Source organism: Salvelinus namaycush, unplaced genomic scaffold (assembly GCF_016432855.1).
Source record: "Salvelinus namaycush isolate Seneca unplaced genomic scaffold, SaNama_1.0 Scaffold109, whole genome shotgun sequence".
NCBI lineage: Eukaryota > Metazoa > Chordata > Actinopteri > Salmoniformes > Salmonidae > Salvelinus > Salvelinus namaycush.
The window spans coordinates 26,058-53,314 of NW_024057775.1; the positions used below are offsets into that span (position 1 = coordinate 26,058).

At 41.3% G+C, this 27,257-nt stretch overlaps 1 protein-coding gene across 1 annotated transcript; it reads right to left on the reverse strand.

The window, feature by feature from the left end:
* Positions 1-1,007: 1,007 nt before the first annotated feature.
* On the reverse strand, positions 1,008-26,691 carry LOC120035677 (piggyBac transposable element-derived protein 4-like). Its single transcript, XM_038982245.1, has 5 exons — positions 26,660-26,691; positions 7,810-7,924; positions 4,213-5,727; positions 4,029-4,155; positions 1,008-1,118 (listed from the first exon to the last, which is right to left on the reverse strand). The coding sequence occupies exons 2-5, from the start codon at positions 7,893-7,895 to the stop codon at positions 1,008-1,010; spliced, it is 1,839 nt and encodes a 612-aa protein (XP_038838173.1). The 5' UTR covers positions 7,896-7,924; positions 26,660-26,691.
* Between the last annotated feature and the right edge of the window lie 566 nt (positions 26,692-27,257).

Here is a 27,257-nt window from a genome sequence, read left to right on the forward strand (position 1 = left end):
CCACACTCCAAAAAGCAAGTTCTGCAGGCTCTAGTTTTGTCTAATCTTGATTATTGTCCAGTCGTGTGGTCCAGTGCTGCAAAGAAAGACCTAGTAAAGCTGCAGCTGGCCCAGAACAGAGCGGCACGTTTTGCTCTTAATTGTAATCAGAGGGCTTATATAAATACTATGCATGCCAGTCTCTCTTGGCTAAGAGTTGAGGAGAGACTGACTGCATCCCTTCTTATTTTAATAAGAAACATGAATGTGTTGAAAACAACAGACGGTGGTGGAGGTGTTTATGGTGGAGAGGACTGTTGACTCAGTGGAGGACATCCCAGCCACTTGGCAGTGTTGACACTGCTACTTCCTACCTGACTGGTAATATGACTTCACTGCTACTTCCTATCTGACTGGTAATATGACTTCACTGCTACTTCCTACCTGACTGGTAATAGGACTTCACTGCTACTTCTTACCTGACTGGTAATAGGACTTCACTGCTACTTCCTATCTGACTGGTAATAGGACTTCACTGCTTTTTCCTATCTGACTGGTAATAGGACTTCACTGCTACTTCCTACCTGACTGGTAATATGACTTCACTGCTACTTCCTATCTGACTGGTAATATGACTTCACTGCTACTTCCTACCTGACTGGTAATAGGACTTCACTGCTACTTCTTACCTGACTGGTAATAGGACTTCACTGCTACTTCCTATCTGACTGGTAATAGGACTTCACTGCTTTTTCCTATCTGACTGGTAATAGGACTTCACTGCTACTTCCTATCTGACTGGTAATAGGACTTCACTGCTTTTTCCTATCTGACTGGTAATAGGACTTCACGGCTACTTCCTACCTGACTGGTAGTAGGACTTCTATTTATACAATCAATCAAGCAAATTTGTATGGCCTTTTTTTTTTACCTCAGCAGCGGTCACAAAGTTATTTTACAGTCATCTGGCCCAGAGACACCTTGGACATACAGGGCACCACTGCCGTTGCCTTTCTCCCTGTCTGATGTCATATCCTTTTCCTGTTAAGGCACATGACCAGCTGAGTGCAGGTGGGCTCTCCTGTGAACATGGGGCTGAAGATCAGACAGTGAAGAGACTCCGGGGGCGGTGATGAAGGCTGTAGGAATGAAGATATAAGATAGCATAACTTCCTGTAGGCAGTGTAGCATAACTTCCTGTAGGCAGTGTAGCATAACTTCCTGTAGGCAGTGTAGCAGAACTTCCTGTGGGCAGTGTAGCATAACTTCCTGTGGGCAGTGTAGCATAACTTCCTGTAGGCAGTGTAGCATAACTTCCTGTGGGCAGTGTAGCATAACTTCCTGTAGGCAGTGTAGCATAACTTCCTGTAGGCAGTGTAGCATAACTTCCTGTAGGCAGTGTAGCAGAACTTCCTGTAGGCAGTGTAGCATAACTTACTGTGAAAGTAGTGAAATAAATGACATGGAATGAAAAGGTGTGGTATTTACTTCTGAGTATGTCCAATCTATATTGTGTGATCAAAATCTACTATAGAAATGATAGTTTTCTTAGTTTACCAAACTGAATTGCCAATCAACATTCCCAGCATGAACAGCAGCCTCGGAAACAAATTCGTATTTACAATGACAGCATGGCAAAATGCCTCCTATGGGGCAGTAAACACAGCTCTGGTTATTTTGAAAATACTTTGTATTAAGTTGTTAGCAAGAATAAACAATGTAATTAACATTTTCCTAAACTGCGTCACCCAAACTAGTCAGCAGATGATTCTTTCAAGTTGTTTCTTGCGTGACGTATAATCTAGTCGACGGGACCGTTCGACACAAGGCTACTGATTCAGACAGATCGGCAGCTTACTAGCCAACGTTCTACAATGAAAACAGGTACATTCTGAAAGGTTTTGTTGATGTGATAACAAAAATGTTATTCACGTCTGAATTCTGGATAATACTGTTTGTTTTATTTGACTTAAATGTTATTATTTATGTATCATACTATGCGAATACACTACCAAGCAATGCAAGTAGATATTTGGAATTAACCCCAAAGAAGGTTTTGATCAATAATTTATTAAGAAAACCAGTAGTCACGATCAGACTAGGTTTCCTATTCAGGCATCATATAATGCACAGCCACATGCAAATACATCAACTCCACCAATAAAACATTGAAAACTTTAACATGACTACTGGTGATGTCATTATTTATCACCATCCATCACTGGTTAAATTGCATTATTATTCTTTGTACATGGTGTGCCCGCCTCCTGAGTCTGACTAGAAGTCCACTCGGAATACCTCTTCTCTGCCGTCGGCGACGAGCCCTGGGGAGTACGAACAAAGGATCACATTCTGGAAAGTTGTAATGCTGGTGAGTTACCGCCGCTCTGATATCCAAATGTTATTTCCAGCTGTATGTAATGACACAACAAACGTTCTGGGCTAATAGAAATAACAAAACACTGCAAAGTTGCTGAGGAGCCAGAAGCAGAGTTTAGAACATGTCTCTTGGGAATATTTTAACTTGGCACATACAGTATTCAGACCCCTTGACCTTTCACCTTACAGCCTTATTCTAAAATTGATTAAATCGTTTTTTTCCCTACACACAATACCCCATAATGACAGACCGAAAACAGGTTTGAATTTTTTTGCAATTTTTGTGGTGTTGTGAACAATTATAAATGTACATTGACACATCGCAACCCACCATTAACAGGGTCGCGACCCATACTTTAAGAAAGGCGGTTGTAGGGTCATACCCAAGACTCGAAGCTGTAATCGCTGCCAAAGGTGCTTCAACCAAGTACTGAGTAAAAGGTCTGAATACTTATGTAAATGTGATATTTCCATTTTTTATATTAACCTGTTTTACTTCATCATTATTGGGTATTGTGTAGATTGATTATTTAAAAATATATATATTTTAGAATAAGGCTGTCACGTAACAAAATGTGGAAAAAGTCAAGGGGCCTGAATACTTCCGAAGGCCTTGTATTTGCACCCTCTGAACTAACCCTACAAAAATAAGACTAAAATCCAATTTATGCTTTATCCAAAAATTTGGTCTCAGCCTCCAGAGGCCAAATGGAGCTCCGTACTGCACCGCCAAGCGCCTCCCAAATGTTGTACCAATGAGGACAGCTCTGTATAGCTTCTCATTGACATGATTGGTCAATGCGGCAACTTCAGGAGAATAATGGCACAAACTGCGAAAGCCAGCAGGAGAGGGAGGAGAATGGTTGGGTCAGGTTAAAACCTCTTCCGGATAGGACCCTTCATCTCAATTTCCACCTAAAATTACCCAAATCTAACTGCCTGTAGCTCAGGACCTGAAGCAAGGATATGCATATTCTATACTATTTGAAAGGAAACACTGAAGTTTGTGGAGATGTGAAATTAATGTAGGAGAATATAACACAGCTGGTAAAAGATAAAAACAAAAAAAAACATGTTTACAATTTTTATTTGATAATCTTTGAAATGCAAAAGGACATACATTGATATAGGACGCTGGGGGTAATTTATATGTTGTCCACAACAGGGCAACAGTACATGTGCAAAGTCAGACTGATAACTTCAAGAATGAGCGAGTTACATGACATTTAGTATGAAGTCACCCAGGTGTCCCACACCAGTTGCCCAAATGGCCAAATTGATTTTTTTCAAGAAAATAACTACATAGAAAATACAAAAATGCTACGCTAATAAAAAATACAAGTCTCCACACTCCCAGGAATGTCATAAATGATGGATCATTAGCTTCCCTACATAAAAGGTACTAACGGGAAATGTGACAAGAATGCTGATCCAATATCTCCAAACACAGAAGTGAAACATTTAAGGGCCAAGTTAGCAGCCCACAGTGATCCAATGTCACTGTTGAACAACACCACAAACCACACAAAGTAAAAATAAAAAAAGTAAAAAAAACTATTTGAACACTTTAGAATGACAGTATTTGGAAGATCCTCAGTCCTCTACACAATATTGTGCTGCTGATGCCAAGTCCCAAAGCAGTCTCTTTCTGCTGTAAAGCAGAGGCAAACCGAACAAGTCGTGCAGGTGATGGGGGACTTCATGCGACAAAGAACACAACGACGCCTCCATGCTGTGGCCTTTTTGCCCGGAGGCACATTCATGCCTGCAGTTATGAATTTGGCCATGTGAACACCACTGGTGGCAGGAGCAGAAGGGACAGAGGTAGAGGGGGCAGAAGGTGCTGCAGTGGACTTTGTGCCGTAGCCAGCAAGCTCCTGGATGAGCAGCTTTCTGAAGGCTAGCTGTGTCATGGGGGTCTGTCCACAGCTCTTAGCCATTTCCTTATGAAGGATGAATGCATTCACCACAGCAATGTCAATGAAATGATAAAACAATGTCTTGTACCAATTCATTGTCTTGTGGAGAACATTGTAGAAGCCTATCAGAGTGTCTGACAGGTCCACACCTCCCATGCTCTTGTTGTAATCCTTCACAGCAGCAGGAATGGGAACATTTTTAGTGGTCTGTTCCCCATTAGCGTCCTTCACACGCCTGACGACGTGATCGCCACTGTACGATTTGTGGATACTGGAGCACATGACCACCTCTCTGGTATCCATCCACTTCACAAAGAGCAGGTCATCTTTACGAATCCATCGCATGGTACCCCTATCAGCCCGCTTAGGCATGTCGTTTACTTTTGTTTTGGGAAAACCCACTCTGTTGGGACGAATGGTGCCACAAGCCCACACATTCAGCTTCCTCAGGTCTGTGAACAGGGTAGGGCTTGTGTAGAAGTTGTCCACAAACAGTTTGTAGCCCGTCCCCAGCAGTTGAAAATCGAATAATTCCATAACGGAATCATAACTAAGTCCCTTACCGGTGGCTGAGATGGATTCCCCCTCGTAAACAAAAAAATTCAAAGTGTAGGCACACACAGAATCGTCCAAAACAAACAGTTTGTACTTTGTTGGCTTGTTACACATATATTGTTTGAGGCCAATTCTATCCTTTGAGGCTACCATCCTCTCATCTATGGACAGGTTCTGGTTGGGTTGAAAATGGGTCTTGCAAGCCTCAACCATGCTGGGGTAGAGTGGTTTGATTTTGCAGAGCCTATCAAAGCTTGCTGTGCCTCTCTTCTTGTCATTGTCGTCGTCAACTTGTGGGTCACTGATATGAAGCGCCTGCGAGATAGTCAGAAACCTTTTAGAAGACATGACAGTGGAGGGGAAAGGCAGTTGGTAGAGTGTTGACGTTCTCCAGTAGTCCTTGAGGTTTTTACACTTCACAAACCCCATGTAAATAACCAGTGAGATGTAACAGTACAGGTCTTGGATGGAAATGGGCTTCCATGCCTCTTTCTTGCCTGCTTGTGTCTTAGCCCCATACTTGTTGGTGTTAGAAACCAGCGAATCAAGAACTGACAAGGAGAAAAACATCTGGAAAAGATGAAGGGGGCTGTACTTTGCAGTCATGTCCAGCTGAGGTCCTGGCTGCCTTTTCGGTCTAAATGTTGGTGGAAGTGGCTCCACATCATCTTCTAGCACAGTGTGCCAACGGTCCTCTGCCTCAGTGGTAGTTGTCGCTGGTTCACTGGCCCTCCTCCGCTTCTGGGCTGGCCTCTTCACACCTCTAGATGGCCGGGCGGGGGAAGGTGTGGAGCCCGAGACAGCAGGGGTCCTGCTGGATGAACCAGCTTCAGCGTCTGAATTAGTGGGGGATGGACACCTTGACATTGTGGGTTCCCATTGTTCATCCGAGTCCCTGGCAGTGTGTAAGAAAAAACAATCAGTAAGAATACTTCTACAGATGAGCCCTGTATCGACACGTAAAATAAACAGATGTCTATTATATAGAGTAAAGGGAACATAATCACGACGGTGAAGTGTGTGTTTATCAATGGTGAATAAGGCTGGTCAGGGGAGAACGGCTCATAGTGGTGGCCGGGGTGGGGTGAGTGGAATGGTATCAAGCAACATGGTCTGTTTGGTGCTGTTCCATTCTACTCCATTCCGGCCATTGTTGTGGGCCGCCCTCCCCTCAACAGCCTCCAATGGCTATTTATATAACAATGGAATGGAGTGAATGGAACAGCACCAAACAGACCATGTTGCTTGATGATGTGGAACCTCGGGGCGATAAGGTAAGGTAACCTAGTGGTTAGAACGTTGGGCCACTAACACAAAGGTTGGTGGATCGAGTCCCAGAGCTGACAAGGTAAAAATATGTCATTCTGCCCCTGAACAAGGCAGTTAACTTCTCTTGGGTAGGGGGAAGCATTCAGAACTTTGGATGAAAAGCATTCCCAAATTAAACTGCCAGCTACTCATCCCCAGAAGATAAGATATGATTATAATATATTTGGATAGAAAACACTGAAGTTTCTAAAACTGTTTGAAACATGTCTGAGTATAACAGAACTTATTTAGCAGGCGAAACCCTGAGGACAAAGCATTCAGATTTTCTTTTTGAGGTCACTCTCTTTTCAATGAATTTTCATTGGGAAACCAGATTTCTAAGGGACATTCTTGCAGTTCCTACCGCTTCCACTGGAAGTCTTTAGAAATTGGTTGAAGTTATTCCTTTGTATAATGAAGTACGGCCATCTTGAAGGAGGGTCACTCGAAGTGTCCTGTTTGTTAGAAGCGCGTGACCAAAAAGCTAGCTACAGTTGGTTTTAATCCTGTATTTAACACAGATCATCCCGTCTTCAATTTTATCGATTATTTACGTAAAAAAATACCAAAAGATGTATTACAAAGGTAGTTTGACATTTTTTGCCAAAGTTTACAGGTAACCTTAGATATTTTGTAGTCACGTTTCACAAATTGGAACCGGTGTTTTTCTGGATCAAATGCGCCAAATAAATGGACATTTTGGATATACATCGACGGAATTAATCGAAAAAAGGGACAATTTGTGATGTTTATGGGACATATTGGAGTGCCAAGAACAGAAGCTCGTCAAAGTTAGAGCATGAATTACATTTTTATTTCTGCAATTTGTGTCGCGCCTGCAGGGTTGAAATATGCTTCTCTCTCTTTGTTTACTATGGTGCTATCCTCAGATAATAGCATTGTTTGCTTTCACCGAAAAGCCTATTTGAATTCTGACATGTTGGCTGGATTCACAACCAGTGTAGCTTTAATTTGGTCTCTTTCATGTGTGATTTAATGAAAGTTAGATTTTTATAGTAATTCATTTGAATTTGGCGCCCTGCATTTTCTCTGGCTTTTGGCCAAGTGAGACAGTAGCGTCCCGCCTAAACTCAGATTTTTGGATATAAATATGAACTTTACCGAACAAAACATACATGTATTGTGTAACATGAAGTCCTATGAGTGTCATCTGATGAAGATCATCAAAGGTTAGTGATTCATTTTACCTCTATTTCTGCTTTTTGTTACTCCTCTCTTTGGCTGGAAAAATGGCTGTATTTTTCTGTGACTTGGCTCTAACCTAACATAATCTTTTTGTGTGCTTTCGTCGTAAAACCTTTTTGAAATCGGACACTTTGGCTAGATTTACAACAGGTGTATCTTTAAAATAGTGTGAAATACTTGTATGTTTGAGGAATTTAAATTATGGGATTTCTGTTTTGAATTTGGCACCTGGCAGTTTCACAGGCTGTTGACGAGGTGGGACACTACCGTCCCACATACCCTAGTGAGGTTAACAAGAAATTTGTGGAGTGGTTGAAAAACGAGTTATACTGACTCCAACCTAAGTGCATGTAAACTTCGACTGTGTGTATAAATATATATAAATAAATAAAAAAGATCAAATGAATATGCGACCATTTAAACAACTGCATTAGCATGAGAAGCAAAACCCTTTTTTACTTACTGGTCTAAAAGTGGATCTTTTCCTTCCAAAAACATTTCTTCCGCGCTGGAATCATAACTGTGGTCACTCACAGAGTCCTCATCCATTCCTTCTGTGTCACTCTCCGGGTCAATTTCTGCAATAATATCATCAAAATGTTTATACTTGGACTGAGATTTAGCTTTTCCACTCTTAGTAGCCATGTTTAACTTTTTCAGATTTGAGAAGTTTGTAGAAGAGAAGGAACTGCTGTGAAACGTAAACTACAGTGCGTCCGGTTTCCTTTCACCGGAGAATGAACTCTGTTGTGCACAGCTCTAGCATGATGGCTGTTTGTCCTACAAACGGCGTTCACATACTGCTGGAAAGCCCAGCTCATTGGCTATCTAGCTAGGTTTCAAAACGATAGGTGGTCATTGGACCAAGACCCTTCATGGGCTAATTCAGGTGTTGTATAGCCAATACATCATGTAGAATGATGAAACAAGTTTGGTTGCCTTCTAGAGTGTCTGAAGATTGCACAGAAACCGAACTTGACCATGTTAAACAATGTTAGATTTCTAACAAAATTAGATTTCATAAAATTGTTTTGTTGCAAGTTGAGTAAGAATTCATGCAGAATGCTGTTTACAACATGGATGGTGTTAGGATATACAATACCATTCAAGAGTTCGGGGTCACTTAGAAATGTCCTTGTTTTTGAAAGAAAAGCCTTTTTTTGTCCAACATCAAATTGATCATATACACAGTGTAGACATTGTCAATGTTGTAAATGACTATTGTAGCTGGAAATGGCTGATTATCTACATAGGCGTACAGAGGCCCATTATCAGCAACCATCACTCCTGTGTTCCAATGGCACGTTGTGTTACCTAATCCAAGTTTATCATTTTAAAAGGCTAATTGATCCATTTTGAGCCTGTAATCAAACCCACAAATGCTGATGCTCCAGACACTCAACTAGTCTAAAGAAGGCCAGTTTTATTGCTTCTTTAAATCAGCATAACAGTTTTCAGCTGTGCTAACATAATTGCAAAAGGGTTTTCTAATGATCAATTAGCCTTTTAAAATTATAAACTTGTATTAGGTAACACAAAGTGCCATTGGAACACAGGAGTGATGGTTGCTGATAATGGGCCTCTGTACGCCTATGTAGATATTCCATAAAACAATCTGCCATTTCCAGCTACAACAGTCATTTACAACATTAACAATGTTTACACTGTATTTCTGATCAATTTGATGTTATTTTATTGGACAAAAAAATTGCTTTTCTTTCAAAAATAAGGACATTTCTAATTGACCCCAAACTTTTCAACGGTAGTGTATATATAGAAATACACGTTTAAAATGTGACCAATTGATTGGTGGAAAGAACAGGTGACTAAGTCAAACAAGATGTTCATTAGTCTGTGACAGCCCTACTAGTAAAAGATACCAGTCCATCTTCATGTCAACTAACACAACTCTGCTGGTTGTCCTGGTAACAGATACCAGTGGGCAGATCTATTGTATTTGTTCAAACTACAGCACTTACTTTGATGTGTCAAATCTGATCCTTTCTTCTCTTCTCGTCTTCTCACAGTTCCACTCAGCCCCGTTGTTTTCCTGCAGTCCACCAGCAGCACAGACAACCTCTTCATACCCAGCAGTAAGGTGCTACCGGGAGAGGCACGACATGGGGACTCCGGGAGGGAGGAAGGGCTAGCATTGTCCTGGTAACCATAAAGAGGGGACAGACACACATAATTATGGATGCTTATGTCACTGTTGACATAAAGTGCTTTACAGAAACCCAGCCCAGCCCCCGATAGAGCAAGCTGTATACTAGACCAGACCAAGCTGTACCATCTGGTGGTCTGATCTGGAGAGACTCTTCTCTGCCTCGTCAGCAGGATGTTGTTGATGCTCCCCAGAGGATCCAGGATAGTCATGTCTCTCTCCTGTGTGAACGAGAACATCAAACAGATGGTAAACTTATGACCATCTATTGCAATTACATAGTGTTACAAGAGGCATGAATATATGTCTAAAAAGGGCCTAAATTAGCCACTTTAATTATGCTTTTTCTTTTTTTTGTGTTCAGTGGTATAAAGTACCTAAGTAAAAAATACTTTAAAGTACGATTTAAGTAGTTTCAGGGAATCTGTACTTTACTATTTTTGACTAATTTGACTTTTACTTCACTACATTCCTAAAGAAAATGATGTACTTTTTACTCCATACATTTTCCCTGACATCCAAAAGTACTCATTACATTTTGAAGGCTTAGCTGGACAGGAAAATGGTCCAATTCACGCACTAATCAAGAGAACATCCCCGGTAATCATCACTGCCTCTGATCTGGCGGACTCACTAAACACACGTTTCAATTGTAGATTGTCTGAGAGTTGGAGTGTGTCCCTGGCTATCCGTAAATGTAAAAAAAAAAAAAAAAACTAGAAAATGACACCATCTGATTTGCTTAATATAAGGATTTTGAAATTATTTATATACTTTTACTTTTGATACTTCAGTATATTTTAGACTTTTACTCAGGAAGTATTTTACTAGGTGACTCACTTTTACTTGGGTAATTTTCTATTCAGGTATCTGTACTTTTACTCAAGTATGACAATTGCGTACTTTTCCCACCACTGTGATGCAAATGTTAAAGGGCCGTTCCACAAAATGGGTGCATTTTGGGTCCCTCTGATATTTTAAGTAGAAATGATGCACTGTATATTATATTTTAAAAGCCTGTTATATTAGAATAAGTGCACTTTAATATAGACCACATAGAATTCAATAAATACAATTTTAAAGTGCACAAAATATATGTACCAATGTTCAGATTGCCCCTTAAACAACTCCTACAGTACTGAACAACATATTAAAGTGCAGAACTTCAGTATAATGCCCCTTAAAAACCCCACATTAGTTCAACAACTGCATAGTTTGTGTCCCTGTTTTTAAGACAGTACTCACTGGTGGTAATCGGAACTTCAGTCTGTTGATAATTCGTTTTACTGGAGACAGGAGAACAAGAGGAGACATATGACAAGGTGTATAATTTTATAATAAGGCAGATTTATTCAAGTGTAAAGATATTAGGCACGGCTCATTCTGTCTGATTTGTATGAAATCGTCCGGAAAGAGGTAGTTTCAACAATTGTACAGTTTTATATAGACAACAAGCAAAGTAGGTAGATCTGCGAGTCTGGCCTTCCGATTGGTCGATCTGGGTCTTGGGTAGTCCTGAACAGGCCTGGTGTCCACGTTCCATTGGTTCCTGAGATAGTTCTTTGTCTTGAGCTCCAACCCTGAGTTGTGTGTGTCTGTGGTTATCATGGGGGAGGGGAATTATGTGTGTCTGTAGTTGGTGTCTTAATAAGTCCAGCATATGTCCAAGAGAAATGAGGAGTATGTGTATTTTGTATAAAAGATGACTTATGTATAAAAGATGACTTATGTTGAAATGTAGTTATTACTAGTTTCCAGTCCCTATTACAATTTCTTACAAGTCTCCTCTTTTATTGAGATATCCTCCTCTTTTACTCGAAAAGGTTCTTCCTCTTCTTTCAATTTTACGGCATCTTCCTCCTTTTTGATTCTGAAAGCTTCTACCTCTTTTTCCACTTTGACAACCTCTTTCCCATATTCCTCTTTCACTGTAATATCATCCTCTTGTTTCTCCTTTTTCATTCTTCAAGCTTCTTTGCCTCCTTTCACCAGAGTTTCTTTCTCCGTCTAGATTTGTGCTTTTATGCTCCGGGAAATTAACCTAGTGCAGTATCAATGTAACACATTTGCTAATTTAACAAGCAAATTACGTTTATAAATGAACCAGTAGATAGGTAAACAGAATTATGTTCGAAACACTAAGAGTAATATACACAAGAATGGTCTAAAGAGTTTTAGGTTTGCTAGCAAAGCACCGCGTGGTTAAACCAGAAGCCTTTTGTCGCTGTTGAAGAAGCCTCCTGTCCCGTCCACTAGATTATACGTCACGCAAGAAGCATCACCTGAAAGACTCCCATCACCTTCTGCTGACTGGAGTGGGTAACGCAGTTTGGAAACAATAGTTACTACACTTTTGTATTGGAAAGAACGTCATAATAATTTAACAATAAGCTGATATATTTTCTCTTACGTCTGACAAATAATACCGTCCTGTATACAGACGTAGAAGCTTAATAGTGTAATAATAATAGTGACCCTGGGTTTATAATTGCGGAAATCGACCCTAACGCACGAGCATGCTTTTGCGGCACAGTCGATAGCGCGCCGGACCTCGGGCTAGAAGGTCGAAGGTTCGAGACCTGCTCGCTACTGTTTCATTATAATATGAATATGTAAATGTTGAATAAATACTTATATGATTAGGTTAGTGTTTTAATACACATTTGCTCTGTTCATTTTTTACATTCGTTTTTATTTAGATGTGACGGTTCTATTCCCTTAAAGCTACGCTCTTTAAGATACAAATCATCCTGTAAACCAGGGGTGGGCAACTCCAGTCCTCGGGGCCTGATTGGTGTCACACTTTTTCTCCCTCCCTAGCAAACACAGCTGATTAATCAAATTGCATTCTAAACTGAAGATTATGATTAGGTGATTATTGGAGTCAGGTGTGTTAGCTGGGGCTGGGGCAAAACTGTGACACTAATCAGGCCCTCGAGGACTGGAATTTCCCAACCCCGCTGTAAACAATAGAGCAAATGCGTCACATTCAAATAGCACTTGATTATCTGTAGTGATTTACACTGAGTCTACAAAACATTAATAACACCTGCTCCTTCCATGACATAAACTGACCAGGTGAATACAGGCTAAAGCTATGATCCCTTATTGATGTCACTAGTTAAATCCACTTCAATCAGTGTAGATGAAGGGGAGGAGACGGGTTAAATAAGGATTTGTAAGCCTTGAGACAACTGAGACATGGATTGTGTATGTGTATCATTCAGAGGGTGAATGGGGAAGACAAAATATTGAAGTGTCTTTGAACGGGGGATGGCAGTAGGTGCCAGGTGCACCGGTTTGTGTCAAGAACTGCAAAGTTGCTGGGTTTTTCCAGCTCAACAGTTTCCCATGTGTACTAAGAGTGGTCCACCATCCTAACAGTGCCGTTTAAGATGGGGCAGAACGATTTGTTTTTTTATGAGCATGGCCTTATTTCTATTACAGCATATTAGATGACTGTCATTCATATTCCGTTCACCCTGTTCAATGAAACAGCAATAGGTTTAGGCTAATACATGATACTAGAATTTTCCCTATACCCATCATGAGGTTGCTACAACCTGCCTATGAATGAAAGTTTAGAATGTAGGGTCACACAGGTCGAGATAGGTTTTTTAGGTGACAGACAGTGACACATGGACAGACAGTCGTGAAGACATCACCAACTAATTATCATGGTCCAAACACACCGAGACAGTCGTGAAGACATCACCAACTAATTATCATGGTCCAAACACACCGAGACAGTCGTGAAGAGGGCACGACAACAAGTTTTCCACCTCGGGAGACTGAAAAGATTTGGCATGGGTCCCCAGATCCTCAAAAAGTTCTACAGCTGCACCATCGAGAGCATCCTGACCGGTTGCATCACCGCCTGGTATGGCAACTGCTCGGCATCTGACCGTAATGCACTACAGAGGTTAGTGAACATCACTGGGGCCAAGCTTCCTGCCATCCAGGACAATTATAAAGAAAGACCCAAAAATTGTCAGTCACCCAAGTCATAGACTGTTCTCTCTGCTCCCGCACGTCAAGCGGTACCGGAGCACCAAGTCTAGAACCAAAAGGCTCCTTAACAGCTTCTACCCCCAAGCCATAAGGCTGCTGAACAATTAATCAAATGGCCCCCTGGACTATTTACATTGACCCTCCATTTGTTTTGTACACTGCTGCTACTTGCTGTTTATTATCTATGAAATGTCACTTCACCCCGACCTACATGTACAAATTACCTCGACTAACCTGTACCCCCGCACATTGACTCGGTACCAGTACCCCCTGTATATAGCCTTGTTATTGTTATTTTATTGTGTTACGTTTTATAATTTCATCATTTTCTTAACTCTTCCTGAACTGTACTGTTAGTTAAGGGCTTGTAAGCAATTCACTGTAAGGTCTACACTTGTTATATTCGGCGCATTTGACAAATAAAGTTTGATTTTATTTGACAAATTCAGGTATGTTTATCCCGTTTTTTTCTGTTTAAGAAACGTTTGTCTCTAGAGAGTTGAAAACAGCAGGTTTGGGACAGGTAGCACCTCCGGTGAACAAGTCAGGATTCCATAGCCGCAGGCAGAACAGTTGAAACTGGAGCAGCAGCATGGACAGCTGGATTGGGGACAGTAAGGGGTCATCATGCCAGGTAGTCCTGAGGCATGGTTCTAGGGCTCAGGTCCTCCGAGAGAGAGAAAGAAAGAAAGAGAGAAAGAGAGAGCATACTTAAATTCACACAGGACACCGGATAAGACAGGAGAAATACTCCAGATATAACAGACTGACCCCAGCCCCCCGACACATAAACTACTGCAGCATAAATACTGGAGGCTGAGACAGGAGGGGTCAGGAGACACCGTGGCCCCATCCGATGATACCCCCGGACAGGGCCAAACAGGCAGGATATAACCCCACCCACTTTGCCAAAGCACAGCCCCCACACCACGAGAGTGATATCTTCAACCACCAACTTACCATCCTGAGACAAGGCCGAGTATAGCCCACAAAGATCTTCGCCATGGCACAACCCAATGGGGGGTGCCAATCCATGAATACGGCTGCACAGTATTGTCTCTTCTCGATGGCGGTTATGATATCGTTTAGTACCTTGAGCGGGGTTGAGGTGCACCCATGACCAGCTCGGAAACCATATTGCACAGCGGAGAAGGTTCATGCTGAAAGAGCTCTGATAGGTTGGAGGATGTCCTCCGGAAGTTGTCATAATTACTGTTTAAGTCTATGGAAGCCTTGAGAACCATGAGCCTCCTAGGTTTTGTATTGAAGTCAATGTACCCAGAGGAGGACACAAAATAGTATGTTTTATTCAATTATTGTTTTATTCAATTATTTTGGTGAAGTGATTATATTTAGTATAGTTTTATAAAAAAAGGATAATTTTTTTATGTTTTACCAATTTATTTTCTTCTGAAACTCACTGAAAATCCCATCCCACAATTATGTCATGTTTGCTCGATGTCCTTTGGGTGCAGTGGAGGCTCCTCAGAGGAGGAAGGGGAAGACCATCCTTCTCTGAAGAGCCTTCCAATGACATCCAGCCAACATGACACAATTGTGGGAAGCATTGGAGTCAACATGTGCCAGCATCCCTGTGGAAGGCTTTGGACACTTTGAAGAGTTCATGCCCCGACAAATTGAGGCTCTTCTAAGGGAAAAGGAGGAGGTTCCTAGTCCATATTAGGACGTTTATTTCTCTCCAAATATTTGGTATGATCAGTGTATATATATAAAGGAAATATTGCATGACCAAAAGCACAATTCTATTTTTGTAAAAATGAGACAAGTGTACAAGCATATGTGTGTTCTCTCAAGAACTTTAAGTAGCCTGTATTTGATGTGATATACTCCTTTCGAGACAGGATTGTGTCACGGCATAGATCTGGGGAAGTGTACCAAAACATTTCTGCAGCATTGAAGGTCCCCATCATCTTAAAAGGAAGAAGTTTGAAACCACCAAGACCTTTCCTACTGCTGGCTGCCCGGCCAAACTGAACAATCGGGGGAGAAGGGCCTTGGTCAGGGAGGTGACCAAGAACCCAATGGTCACTCTGACAGAGCTCCTCTGTGGAGATGGGAGAACCTTCCAGAAGGACAACCATCTCTGCATCACTCCACCAAGCAGGACGTTATGGTAGAGTTGCCAGACGGAAGCCACTCCTCAGTAAAAGGCACATGAAAGCCAGCTTGGAGTTTGCCAAAAGGCACCTAAAGGACTATCAGACCATGACTAACAAAATTCTCTGGTCTGATGAAAGCCAAGGGTCACGTCTGGAGGAAACCTGGCACCATTTCTACGGTGAAGCATGGGGTTGGCAGTATCATGCTGTGGGGATGTTTTTCAGCGACATGGACTGGGAGACTCGTCAGGATCGAGGGAAAGATGAACGGAGCAAAATACAGAGAGATAATTTTTGAAAACTTGCTCCAGAGCACTCAGGACCTCAGACTGGGGCAAAGGTTAACCTTCCAATAAGACAACGACCCTACGCACAAAGCCAAGACAATGCAGGAGTGGCTTTGGGAGATATCTCTGAATGTCCTTGAGGGGCCCAGCCAGAGCCCGGATTTGAACCCGATTTAACATCTCTGGAGAGACCTGAAAATAGCTTTGTAGTGACACTCCCCATCCAACCTCACAGAGTTTGAGAGGATCTGCAGAGAAGAATGGGAGAAACATGAGGATCCTGCTGCTGGTGTCCTCAAGGGCAAATTGACATATTTTTCACCTAGTTGTCTTTGGGATTCAAACCAGAGATCTTTCGGTTACTGGCCCAACACTAGTAACCGCTAGGCTACCTGCAGCAGGAGCCCCATGTTGACAGGAGAGCCCACCTTTATTTTTCCCTTATTATGAACATTCATATCGGTCAACAGTCAACCTAGTGTGTGTATTGAACATTCATATTGGACTGTAGCAGCTAGCTAACTGGCTACTGATCAACCTATTGTGTGTATTGAATATTCATATTAGACTGTAGCAGCTAGCTAACTGGCTACTGATCAACCTATTGTGTGTTTTGAACATTCATATTGGACTGTAGCAGCTAGCTAACTGGCTACCGATTAACCTATTGTGTGTATTGAACATTCATATTGGACTGTAGCAGCTAGCTCTCTGGCTACTGATCAACCTATTGTGTGTATTGAGCATTCCTATTGAACAGCCTTAGCTGGAGAGTAGCACCACCACCCATCAGCCCAATCTCTTCTTGACGTCAAATCTGCAGTGTATTGTTGGCATAGTTTTTGATGAATAATAATTCAAATTGTGAAAATAGAAGTGTACAATTTATATATATATATTTAATCAACTTTAAGATACTGTTTGCCTCTATGCAGATGTAGAAGCTGAATAGGAAAATACATTATCAATAAATAGTTGATTGTTCTTTTTTCACATCATACTAAGAATACTGAGCCACAACCTGTAAATGTGACCATACTATTCCTTTAAAGCCCCTCTGTCAGATATAAATCATCAGAGTGGGAAACCAACTGACATGGAAACAATGGAGCAAATGGATCACTATCAGAGTGTATTATGACATCATATAGAACTACTCAGACATTCCAAATATCACTTGACTATCAGAGGAGTGTATTATGACATCAGATAGAACTACTCAGACATTCCAAATCAGGCTTCATCCATATCATGAAGGTGGACATTGACCCAACCATTTCAAAAGTAATGACCGGGATGACGGAAACAGGATATGCCTGTACACTTTTATTAATGCAGATAGACAATTTGTTAGTTTGTTTAACATGGTGGGGTCTTTTTGTGTCAGTAAAAATGTATGAGCAAGAAATGGAGGTGGAAACTCATTTATCCACAAATATTTATATACTAACCATCACATCTTTTTAACTTGGAGTCACGTGATGATGATATCTCTCTCATCCATAATAATCTCATCATGTAGGTAGCCTACCAGCACTGTATATGTGAGCTGCAGGCTACAGTGCACGGGACAAGAGCACGTTTTCTATTTCACACAAGTGTTTAAAACCATCAGGAGAGTTGAAAATGTGATGGAAACCAATTTAACTTGTATTTTCCATTCGGTCCATTGGAATTTAACAGCAAACGTTATTCTTCTTGTGCACTACGTCATAACGCAAAGCCTTTTATCCGCAATAAGTCTGTTTGATGCAAACATTTCTGATGGGAAAATGTGTATATTCTTTTATGCAGATTTGAGAATATTCACATGGAAATCTGGCACAAATTGCATGGAAACTTAGCTACTAAGGTGGATATTGATCCAACACCTGCCACGTATTCAAACCAGCCCACTGGGCACAGACGTCAGTTCAACATCTAGTTTCTATTTACATTTCTTTGAGTCGTCAACTAAAGTGAATTCAACATTAAATCAACACAAAATGTCACCTGTCATTTGATTTAGGTTGCCAGTTCGTGAAAAATTAAAAATACCTGATGTTCATGGCTTTTTACAAATCCAATCAGTTTTCCACATTGATCAAACATCATCACATGGATTTGTTTTGTTGAAATGACATGGAAACAATGTTTATTCAACCAGTGGGAGGCTTGTAAATGCCCCCAGGAAAGTAAAACAAAGAACTCTTTACTAAGACAATGATAAACAGCAATCTGTGGGAGAGTTGTGGTGGATATTATAAAATAAGGATCTGCTGGAGTCCAAGTCAAACCAAGATTCTTTATTTCTGAGCTCAGAGAGAGTAACAGTTACACAGCGCAGTGTAGACAGTCTGAATTCCTGCAGCATTGGGTGATGAGCACATATCTTTATAGTTTCCTGTTCCTGGGAGGGACTTTATTCATACAAGGACGCAGGTGCAGCTGGTTTGCAACGCAGGATGATACTCCCAGGAACAGGAGATTATAATAGGACAGTTTCACAAGGTTAGTCTGTGGTGGTTAATTTTTGTATTACCAAATGAGGAGAGACAAACTTCACACACCAGTCAGTTAAATTACATCTTTAATAATAAGATCTTTGCAATGACAAACACAAACTCAGCAAGAAAAGAAACGTCCCTTTTTCTTCCACAGAAAATAAATGTACGGATCTTTTTCAGGACCCTGTCTTTCAAAGATTATTCGTAAATATCCAAATAGCTTCACAGATCTTTGTTGTAATGGGTTTCAACACTGTTTCCCATGCTTGTTCAATGAACCATAAACAATTAATGAACATGCACCTGTGGAATGGTCGTTAAGCCACTAACATCTTATAGACGGTAGGCAATTAAGGTCACAGTTATGAAAACTTAGGACACTAAAGAGGCCTTTCTACTGACTCTGGAAAAACACCAAAAGAAAGATGCCCAGGATCCCTGCTCATTTGCGTGAACGTGCCTTAGGCATGCTGCAAGGAGGCATAAGGACTGCAGATGTGGCCAGGGAAATAAATTGCAATATCCGTACTGTGAGATGCTTAAGACAGCGCTACAGGGAGACAGGACGGACAGCTGATCGTCTTCGCAGTGGCAGACCACGTGTAAAAACACCTGCACCGGATCGGTACATCCGAACATCACACCTGCGGGACAGGTACAGGATGGCAACAGCAATTGCCCGAGTTACACCAGGAATGTACAATCCCTCTATCAGCGCGCAGACTGTCCGGAATAGGCTGAGAGAGGCTGGACTGAGGGCATGTTGTAAGGCAGGTCCTCACCAGACATCAACGTCAACAATGTCGCCTACGGGCATAAATCCATCGTCACTGGACCAGACAGGACTGGCAAAAAGTGCTCTCACTGACGAGTCGCAGTTTTGTCTCACCAGGAGTGATGGTCGGATTCGCTTCATCGTCGAAGGGATGAGCGTTACACCGAGGCCTGTACTCTGGAGCGGGATCGATTTGGTGGTGGAATGTCCATCATGGTCTGGGGCGGTGTGTCACAGCATCATCAAACTGAGCTTGTTGTCATTGCAGGCAATCTCAACGCTGTGCGTTACAGGGAAGACATCCTCCTCCCTCATGTGGTACCCTTCATGCAGGGTCATCCTGACATGACCCTCCAGCATGACAATGCCACCAGCCACACTGCTCCTTCTGTGCGTTATTTCCTGCAAGACAGGAATGTCAGTGTTCTGCCATGGCCAGCGAAGAGCCCGGATCTCAATCGCATTGAGCACGTCTGGGACCTGTTGGATCGGAGGGTGAGGGCTAGGGCCATTCCCCCCAGAAATGTCCAGGAACTTGCAGGTGCCTTGGTGGAAGAGTGGGGTAACATCTCACAGCAAGAACTGTCAAATCTGGTGAAGTCCATGAGGAGATGCACTGCAGTACTTAATGCAGCTGGTGGCCACACCAGATACTGAATGCTACTTTTGAATTTGACCCCCCCTTTGTTCAGGGACGCATTTCTGTTAGTCACAAGTCTGTGGAACTTGTTCAGTTTGTCTCATTTGTTGAATCTTAGGTTCATACAAATATTTACACATGTTAAGTTTATTGAAAATAAATGCAGTTGACAGTGAGAGGACATTTCTTTTTTTGCTGAGTTTACAATTACCATTTTCTATTACAGAGTCTGTGATCATTTTCATTTCATGAAATCATCAGTGGGCCAACAATGCAAATGTAAACAATGGAGCAAATGCATCACATCCAAATATCACTTGACTATCTGTAGTGCTGGAGGAATGACACCCAGATAAACACACACACAGTCAGAGTTTAAAAAAGGACCACTTAAACACATGGAATCTGATCTACTCTATATTCAAACTAACAGACTCCATATTCACTTCATGTTTTCTCATAAAAACATACAAATATATGTTTAAGACTACTTTGTACAATTCAATTTCATATGGTATAAACAAGTAAACACATTCTCAGTCAACAATATAAGACTATTGGAGCACTGTGTATGTTCTCTGATGAATTTTAAGTCAATGTGATGTGAAACATGAATTTACACACGAGAAGTAATTATTCTCTCGTGTGGATTCTCACATGACGTTTAAGTGACCGTGATGAGTAATATGTCTTCCCACAGTCTGAGCATTTGCAAGGGTTCTCCCCTGTGTGCAGTCTCATGTGTTCTTTCAGCTTTCCTGAATGGTTAAAACGCTTTCCGCAGTGGGAGCAGCGGTAAGGCTTTTCCCCTGTGTGTATTCGCTTATGAGCGTTCAGGTTTCCTGACTCTCTAAAACTCTTTCCACAATGGGAGCAGTGGTAAGGCTTCTCCCCTGTGTGTATTCGCTCATGAGATTTCATGTTTCCTAACTTGTTAAAACTCTTTCCACACTGGGCGCAATGGTGTGGCTTCGCTCCTGTGTGTATCCCCTCATGTCTTTTCAGGCTTCCTAATCTGGTAAACCTAGTTCCACACTGGGAGCAGTGGTAAGGCAACTCCTCTGTGTGTATTCGCTCATGAGCTTTCAGGGTTCCTAACTGGTTAAAACTCTTTCCACATTGGGAGCAGAGGTGTCATCTTGCTGGTTTGGACATCTTTGGTTCCTCGAAGTTTGGTTTTCCTCCTGCCAAAGACAGTGTTTATTTAATGAGAGACCTGAATGAAACCTCTTCATGATAATGCCACCTTGTATGAGGTGTCATGACTGTCCTGATCATGTCAGTTTACTGGAAACCACAACTGTACCGATTATCTCTCACCCCCAACTTAGGAGAGATCTAGGGGTATGAAGATGTGGGGGTTTTATGACCCCACACGCCCAATGTAATTCTTAGGCAACAGACAAAATTCCTTTGTCCTCTCACTATGGAGAACCGGCCTCAGAACATTAAACATGGAATAAATGGACTTTGGAACAATGGTTTCCGTCAGCCACAATGGTGGTAATGACGATAGATGGAATATGAAAATTAATGTCATTTTTGTTTTGTTATTAAAGGTTAAAGGACGAAGTCATTATGAAAACATTGTAACTTTAAGAGTTTTCCTAGTATATGCTTGATGTTTATACATTGTACGTTGTGTGGAAAATGTTCAAATCAAAGAGAATGTTTTGGTAAAGATGAAATGTGAAGTTAGTTGTCTAAAATTGGATTTGAGTCAAATCTAGACCTTGCCTCATAACTTGGTAGGCCCAGAGAATTGCCCTAAAGGCGGTGACGCCCAAATCTGACCCGAGGGTATAAGACATGTGAGTTAAGAATTAACATATCAGACTAAGTGACCCGAGCTGCAGCAAAGGTCTGAGTAGTCAACGAACCCAAAACACAACACGAGGTTGAAGACAAAGGAATCCTTTTCTACTCATGCTATGGATGAATAGCTGCGTCTAAGCTGGTGAATTCAAGCCGGACCACCCGGTCTCCACCCCCCATCGAATCGTGGTATCTACACTGTTTTCATTCCTACGCTGTGAGCCCTGAGCTACAGGGCTGGCTGTCCTCAGAAGAACCCTTTCAGAACAAGGGTGAGGAATCAGACCACTAAGCAAAAAGGACACTGACATCGTGAGGACAACCAGAGAGTTGCACCAGAGAAGTGCATCATTTCTTGAAGCCTAAACGGCCCACGTGGAGAGACCCACGGCGGAGACCTTCAACACGTAATTACATCATTATATTCTGACCCATAAGAGCGGCAGTTCGGGGCAAGGCTAGGGTTCAAATAAGCATAGCTGACAAATGCACCCAAATGTATATTTCTCTCGTTTACTTTGTCTTTTTCTCTCTTTTAAATCCCCATTTTGGGGAACACGCGTCAGAGTGTGTTGGTCCGTTGTACTAAGTTCCAATCAACAGCCTAGACTGTGTTTTTGTGTATGCGTATCTTTTATTATCATTTTAGCTTTCTAGTAAATAAATAATCAACTAAAATTGGTGTGGTACGAACTCATTGGTGGGACTCGGGTTTGTGCAGATTCCTGGATTATGCGACGTTCAGAATGAGACTGTAGAGGAAATTGATTAATTAGCGACTGTTGTCAAATCGATATTCAGATTTTCTTTGAGGTAATTTGGGAAATAGAAACTCAATAAAACTAATTTTCCCATGGTGCCCAGGTTAATGAGTTAATAATTGTCTGATTCATTTAATCGCGCAATTATAAACCGTTAATCATTCGATGAGCAGCAGTCGTCACATTAACTAATACAACGTCACGACATATTGGCACCCCGTGGGAGGCATCAAAGATAAAACTATGGCTGCACTTTGGGTTAATTCCATACCAATTGTGTAGCAAGATACATATATACCATTAACTTCAATTATCTACGGATACCGGATGCGGGTTTGAATTCGACAACATACGATGATCGCCACAAATAGTCATATTAAACATTCCTGAAAATACAAGTGTCTCACATGCTTCAAAAGCCTAGAATCTTGCTAATCCAACTGCGTGGTCAGATTTAAAAAAGGATTTACTGCGAAAGAATACGATGTGATTATCTGAGCACAGAGCCCCATACCAAACTACTTTTTCAACCAGCACAGGCGTAACAAAATCACAGATAGCAAAGAAATAAATCGTTTACCTTTGAAGATCTTGCTCTGTTTGCAATCCCAAGGCTAATTGTTACACAATGAATGGTCTTTTGTTCGGTTAAATCCATTTTTATAGCCTAACACGAAACATTTTGTGAACGCTTATCTCATTGAATTTCGTGTCATTCAATTTGACTAAACATTCGACGTGAATACACAGACTAAACCTGACTTTATCCAGTCATGTTTTGTTTCCTTGCAATCAACTGTTTGTTTGTAACACAACCAAACTTGATGGGTCATTTCGCGGGAAGTGTTGACCCGAAAAAAACGATTGGAAGACAACAAGTAACGACCTCATTGTGCACCAATTATATGACCGCTGTTTCGTTGATTGACTGTATTTTAACCCAATGACCACCAATCGTCTTGAAATCTATCTGGGTAGATAGCCAATGAGCAGAGGTAAACGTCAATATCTAATGTTTGTGTTTTGGAAGACCAACCCATGTAGTAAACTCCGACGTAAAGATCGTCATTCGCCATTGAAGTTTCATACTGGAAGTAGCCAAACTCATTACGCACAGCACTGTTTCGGTAACAAGCATCTTCAGATGTTTATATATCGAAAATCATGGTGAATAAATCAGGGAAAGCTAAATCTAAGACTAGATATACGAATGTAGACAAAATTATAGAGGAAATTGATCGTGAAAGTGAAACATATGCTTTTGGAAGACGACTCAGTTAGCGACCATGACTCAAATGGAAGCATATTTTTTGAACGGAGAGGACATTGTTTTGGACTGGTAAGTTCTTCTCATGCTAATGCCATTGTTTGAAATTAATAATATAAAATATTATTTGTGATTGTTTTTACATTTTATTTGCAATATATAAAAATGTAATGAAATGTGTAAAGTACACATTGGCTATACTTCCTCCAGCGCATGCTTCCTCAACTCAGTCTACATATTATGGATTAGAGGATGGTCGAGATGTGTGTGTCTGTCGCCAACGTGCCCATCCCCAACGTGTGTCCATGCCCCTCTGAAGCTGGTTCATCCAGCTGGACCCCTGCTGTCTCTGGCTCCACACCTCCCGGGCCATCTAGAGGTAAACTGTTCATATTTACTCGAGGGCTATATAAATAGATTTGATTTGATAGAGGACTGAGGGTCTTCCAAATATTGAAAGTGTGTAAATAGTTACCCATGTTATTTTGTAAATGTATATATATTCTTTCCCTTTTTTTCCCTTTCCCTTGTGTTAGAATACCATTTTGGTATTTTGTATATAGTTATTTGTTTCAAAAAGTATACCTTCACCAATTTGGCCACTTGGGTACATTTGGGCTACTTGTGTGGGACACCTGGGTGACTTCATGATAAATGTCATGTAGCACACTCATTTTGGAAGTTATCATTCTGAAACTTTGCACAAGTACTGTTGCCTTATGTTTTCCACTGAAATTGTCCCCATATTCATATCTGAATGTTTGTTTTATCTTGTTCATTTTAAAGATGATTGATTGTATTATTAAGATTGTATTATCTAAACCAGATCTATTGTGTTATATTCTCCTACATTCAATTCACATTTACACAAACTTCAGAGTGTTTTCTTTCAAATGGTACCAAGAATATGCATATCCTTGCTCCTGGGCCTGAGCAAGAGGCAGTTAGATTTGGGTATGTCTTCAAGCGGAAATTGAAAGGGGGGGGGGGTTAGCTGTAAGATTAATAGCTATAGGCAGGACTGGTGTGGGAGAAGCGTGTGTGTGTCGTTCCATTTCACCCAGATACTGGTCGGGAGAGAACCACCCCTGTGGTACATCTGACGAATGTCAGTGTGTCGGAGGGTCTACTGAATGCTACGTGCTAGGGCATATGTACCAGCCGATGTAGACATTCTGAGAATAATACTAGTGGCCCAACTAGTAGGTCGCTTTCAGGAGTGATCTGACTCGGTCATAAGCAATTCCTAGAGCAGAGGACATATGAGCCAGCCATTACGGAAATTTGAGTAGATATATTCGTTTGACCGAAGCGAAGCCATTATCTTTCTACCTCTCGCATTTGGTCACGTGAAGAGTTTAAGGGTTGAACGTGAGACGTCACCTAGTAAACCCGTTCCCTTGTTGGGGGAACATCCCTTGCGGCGCGAAGTGGAAGGAAAGCTAAGCATTGCCCCAGATGCTAAGCTAACAAAGGGGAGCAGCCATTTTTGTTTTCCCCTTTGTTCATAGTGAATTCCCGCGCCGGGTGGGAATCATGTGAGATCTCAGCTTGCGCTATCAGTAACCTCTGGCGAAGAATCGGCAGTCATTTTTCATTAAATAATTCAGGTTACGCTGTAGGATATCAATCCAATCTCAACTGATTGGATATCATTGTCTCATTCAATTTAATACATACATTAAATTGATACACTACCTTTCCAGGTTGGTTATTGGAATAATACACAAACTAATGTCTTCTAACCAATGAGACATAGTTAAACTTTTCAATGTTAATGAAGCAATACAGACCACATTGAAGTGTCTGGAGTTTAGTTTGTGTGTTCTAGAGTCTTGTAAAGAAAGGGGGGGTTGACTGGGACAGACAATGTAACATTCATAATGTTTTGAGAAAATGTTTTTGTAAAACATGCAGCTTACATCAGATCATCTTGAAACTTTCTCTCTAAAGCTAACTTTCATCAAGGTCTTATATGGTCTATTGGTTTCTCTCTTTTCATTGGCAGAATCCTTTCTTAGTGTTATATTCATAACATCCATATCCACCAGTCCATCTTCCTGTCAACTAACAGAACTCTGCTGGTTGTCCTGGTAACAGATACCAGTGGGCAGAACTATTGTATTTGTTCAAACTAAACTACAACACTTACTTTGATGTGTCAAATCGGATCCTTTCTTCTCTTCTCCTCCTCTCACAGTTCCACTCAGCCCCGTTGTTTTCCTGCAGTTCACCAGCAAAACAAACAACCTCTTCATACCCAGCAGTAAGGCGCTACCGGGAGAGGCACAACACGGGGACTCCGGGAGGGAGGAAGGGCTACCGTTGTCCTGGTAACCATAAAGAGGGGACACAGACACATATCATTATGGATGCTGATGTCACTGTTGTCATGAAATGTTTTACAGAAACCCAGCCCAGACCCTGATAGAGCAAGCTGTATGCTAGACCAGACCAAGCTGTACCATTTGGTGTTCTGATCTGGAGAGACTCTTCTCTGCCTCGTCAGCATCAGGATGTTGTTGAGGCTCCCCAGAGGATCCACAATAGTCATGTCTCTCTCCTGTGTTAATGAGAACATCAAATAGATAGTGAACTTACGACCGTCTATTATAATCATAGGGTCTTACAAGAGGCATTCATCTCTCTAAAGAGGGCCTAAAATACAAATGTTAAAGGGTCGTTCCACTAAATGGGTGCCTTTTGCATCCCTTTGATATTTTAAGTATAAATTATGCTACAATATTGCATTTTAAAAGCCTGTTATACTAGATGAGATGCACTTTAATGTAGACCACATGGATAATTTAATAAATCTAATTTAAAAGACCCCAAAATGTATGTACCAAAGGCAGATGGCCCCTTTAACAATTCCTACAGTACTGAACAACATATTCAAGTGTAGAACTTCAGTAGAATTCCCCCTTAAAACCCCACATTAGTTCAAGAACCGCATAGTTTGTGCCCCTGTTTAAGACAGTACTCACTGGTGTTAATCTGATATTCTGTCTCCTCCTCTTTCACTCCCAAGACGTCTTCCTCCTTCACCTTTATTGAGATAGCATCCTCTTCCTCTCTAAAAGGTTCTTCCTCGGTTTCCTCTATAACATCCTCTTCTTCTTTCACGACAATGTTCAGCCCCAGAGCTTCTTTCTGCATACAGCAGACCTCTTCTTTAACAGGGGATAAGTAGTTGAGTGAGCTCATGGTCTGGGATGTTAGAATTAGCGACTAGCCTAAAGCTAGGCTCTATCAATGTTTAACAACTTTGCAAATTGAACAAGCAAATTAGGTTAAAGTTAACTAGTTGATACGTCACCTGAACTGCGTTTACAAAACTGAGATTAGCTAATGTACTTTTACATGGTCTAAAGTGTCAATCTTTCAGTTTTATGTTGGCTAGCAAGCTACCGAGGCGGTTGAAAGAGTAGCTGTGTTGTTGTTCCTGAAGAAGCGTCCGGTCCAGTCCATTATACGTCACGCAAGAAGAGTCAGAAGAAAGACGCACTTCGCCATCTGCTGGCTGGAGTGGGTAGCGCAGTTTGGAAACAATAGTTACTACACTTTTTGTATTGGAATAAAACG

Excerpts from the sequence above, each read along its gene's own strand:
- LOC120035677 (XM_038982245.1), bottom strand. The coding sequence starts at position 7,895 with ATGGATGAGGACTCTGTGAGTGACCACAGTTATGATTCCAGCGCGGAA. Across the intron at positions 5,728-7,809 it reads AAAGATCCACTTTTAGACCA|GGACTCGGATGAACAATGGG; the intron begins GTAAGTAAAAAA and ends ACACACTGCCAG. Across the intron at positions 1,119-4,028 it reads TCACCTGCACGACTTGTTCG|CCTTCATCACCGCCCCCGGA; the intron begins GTTTGCCTCTGC and ends TCATTCCTACAG.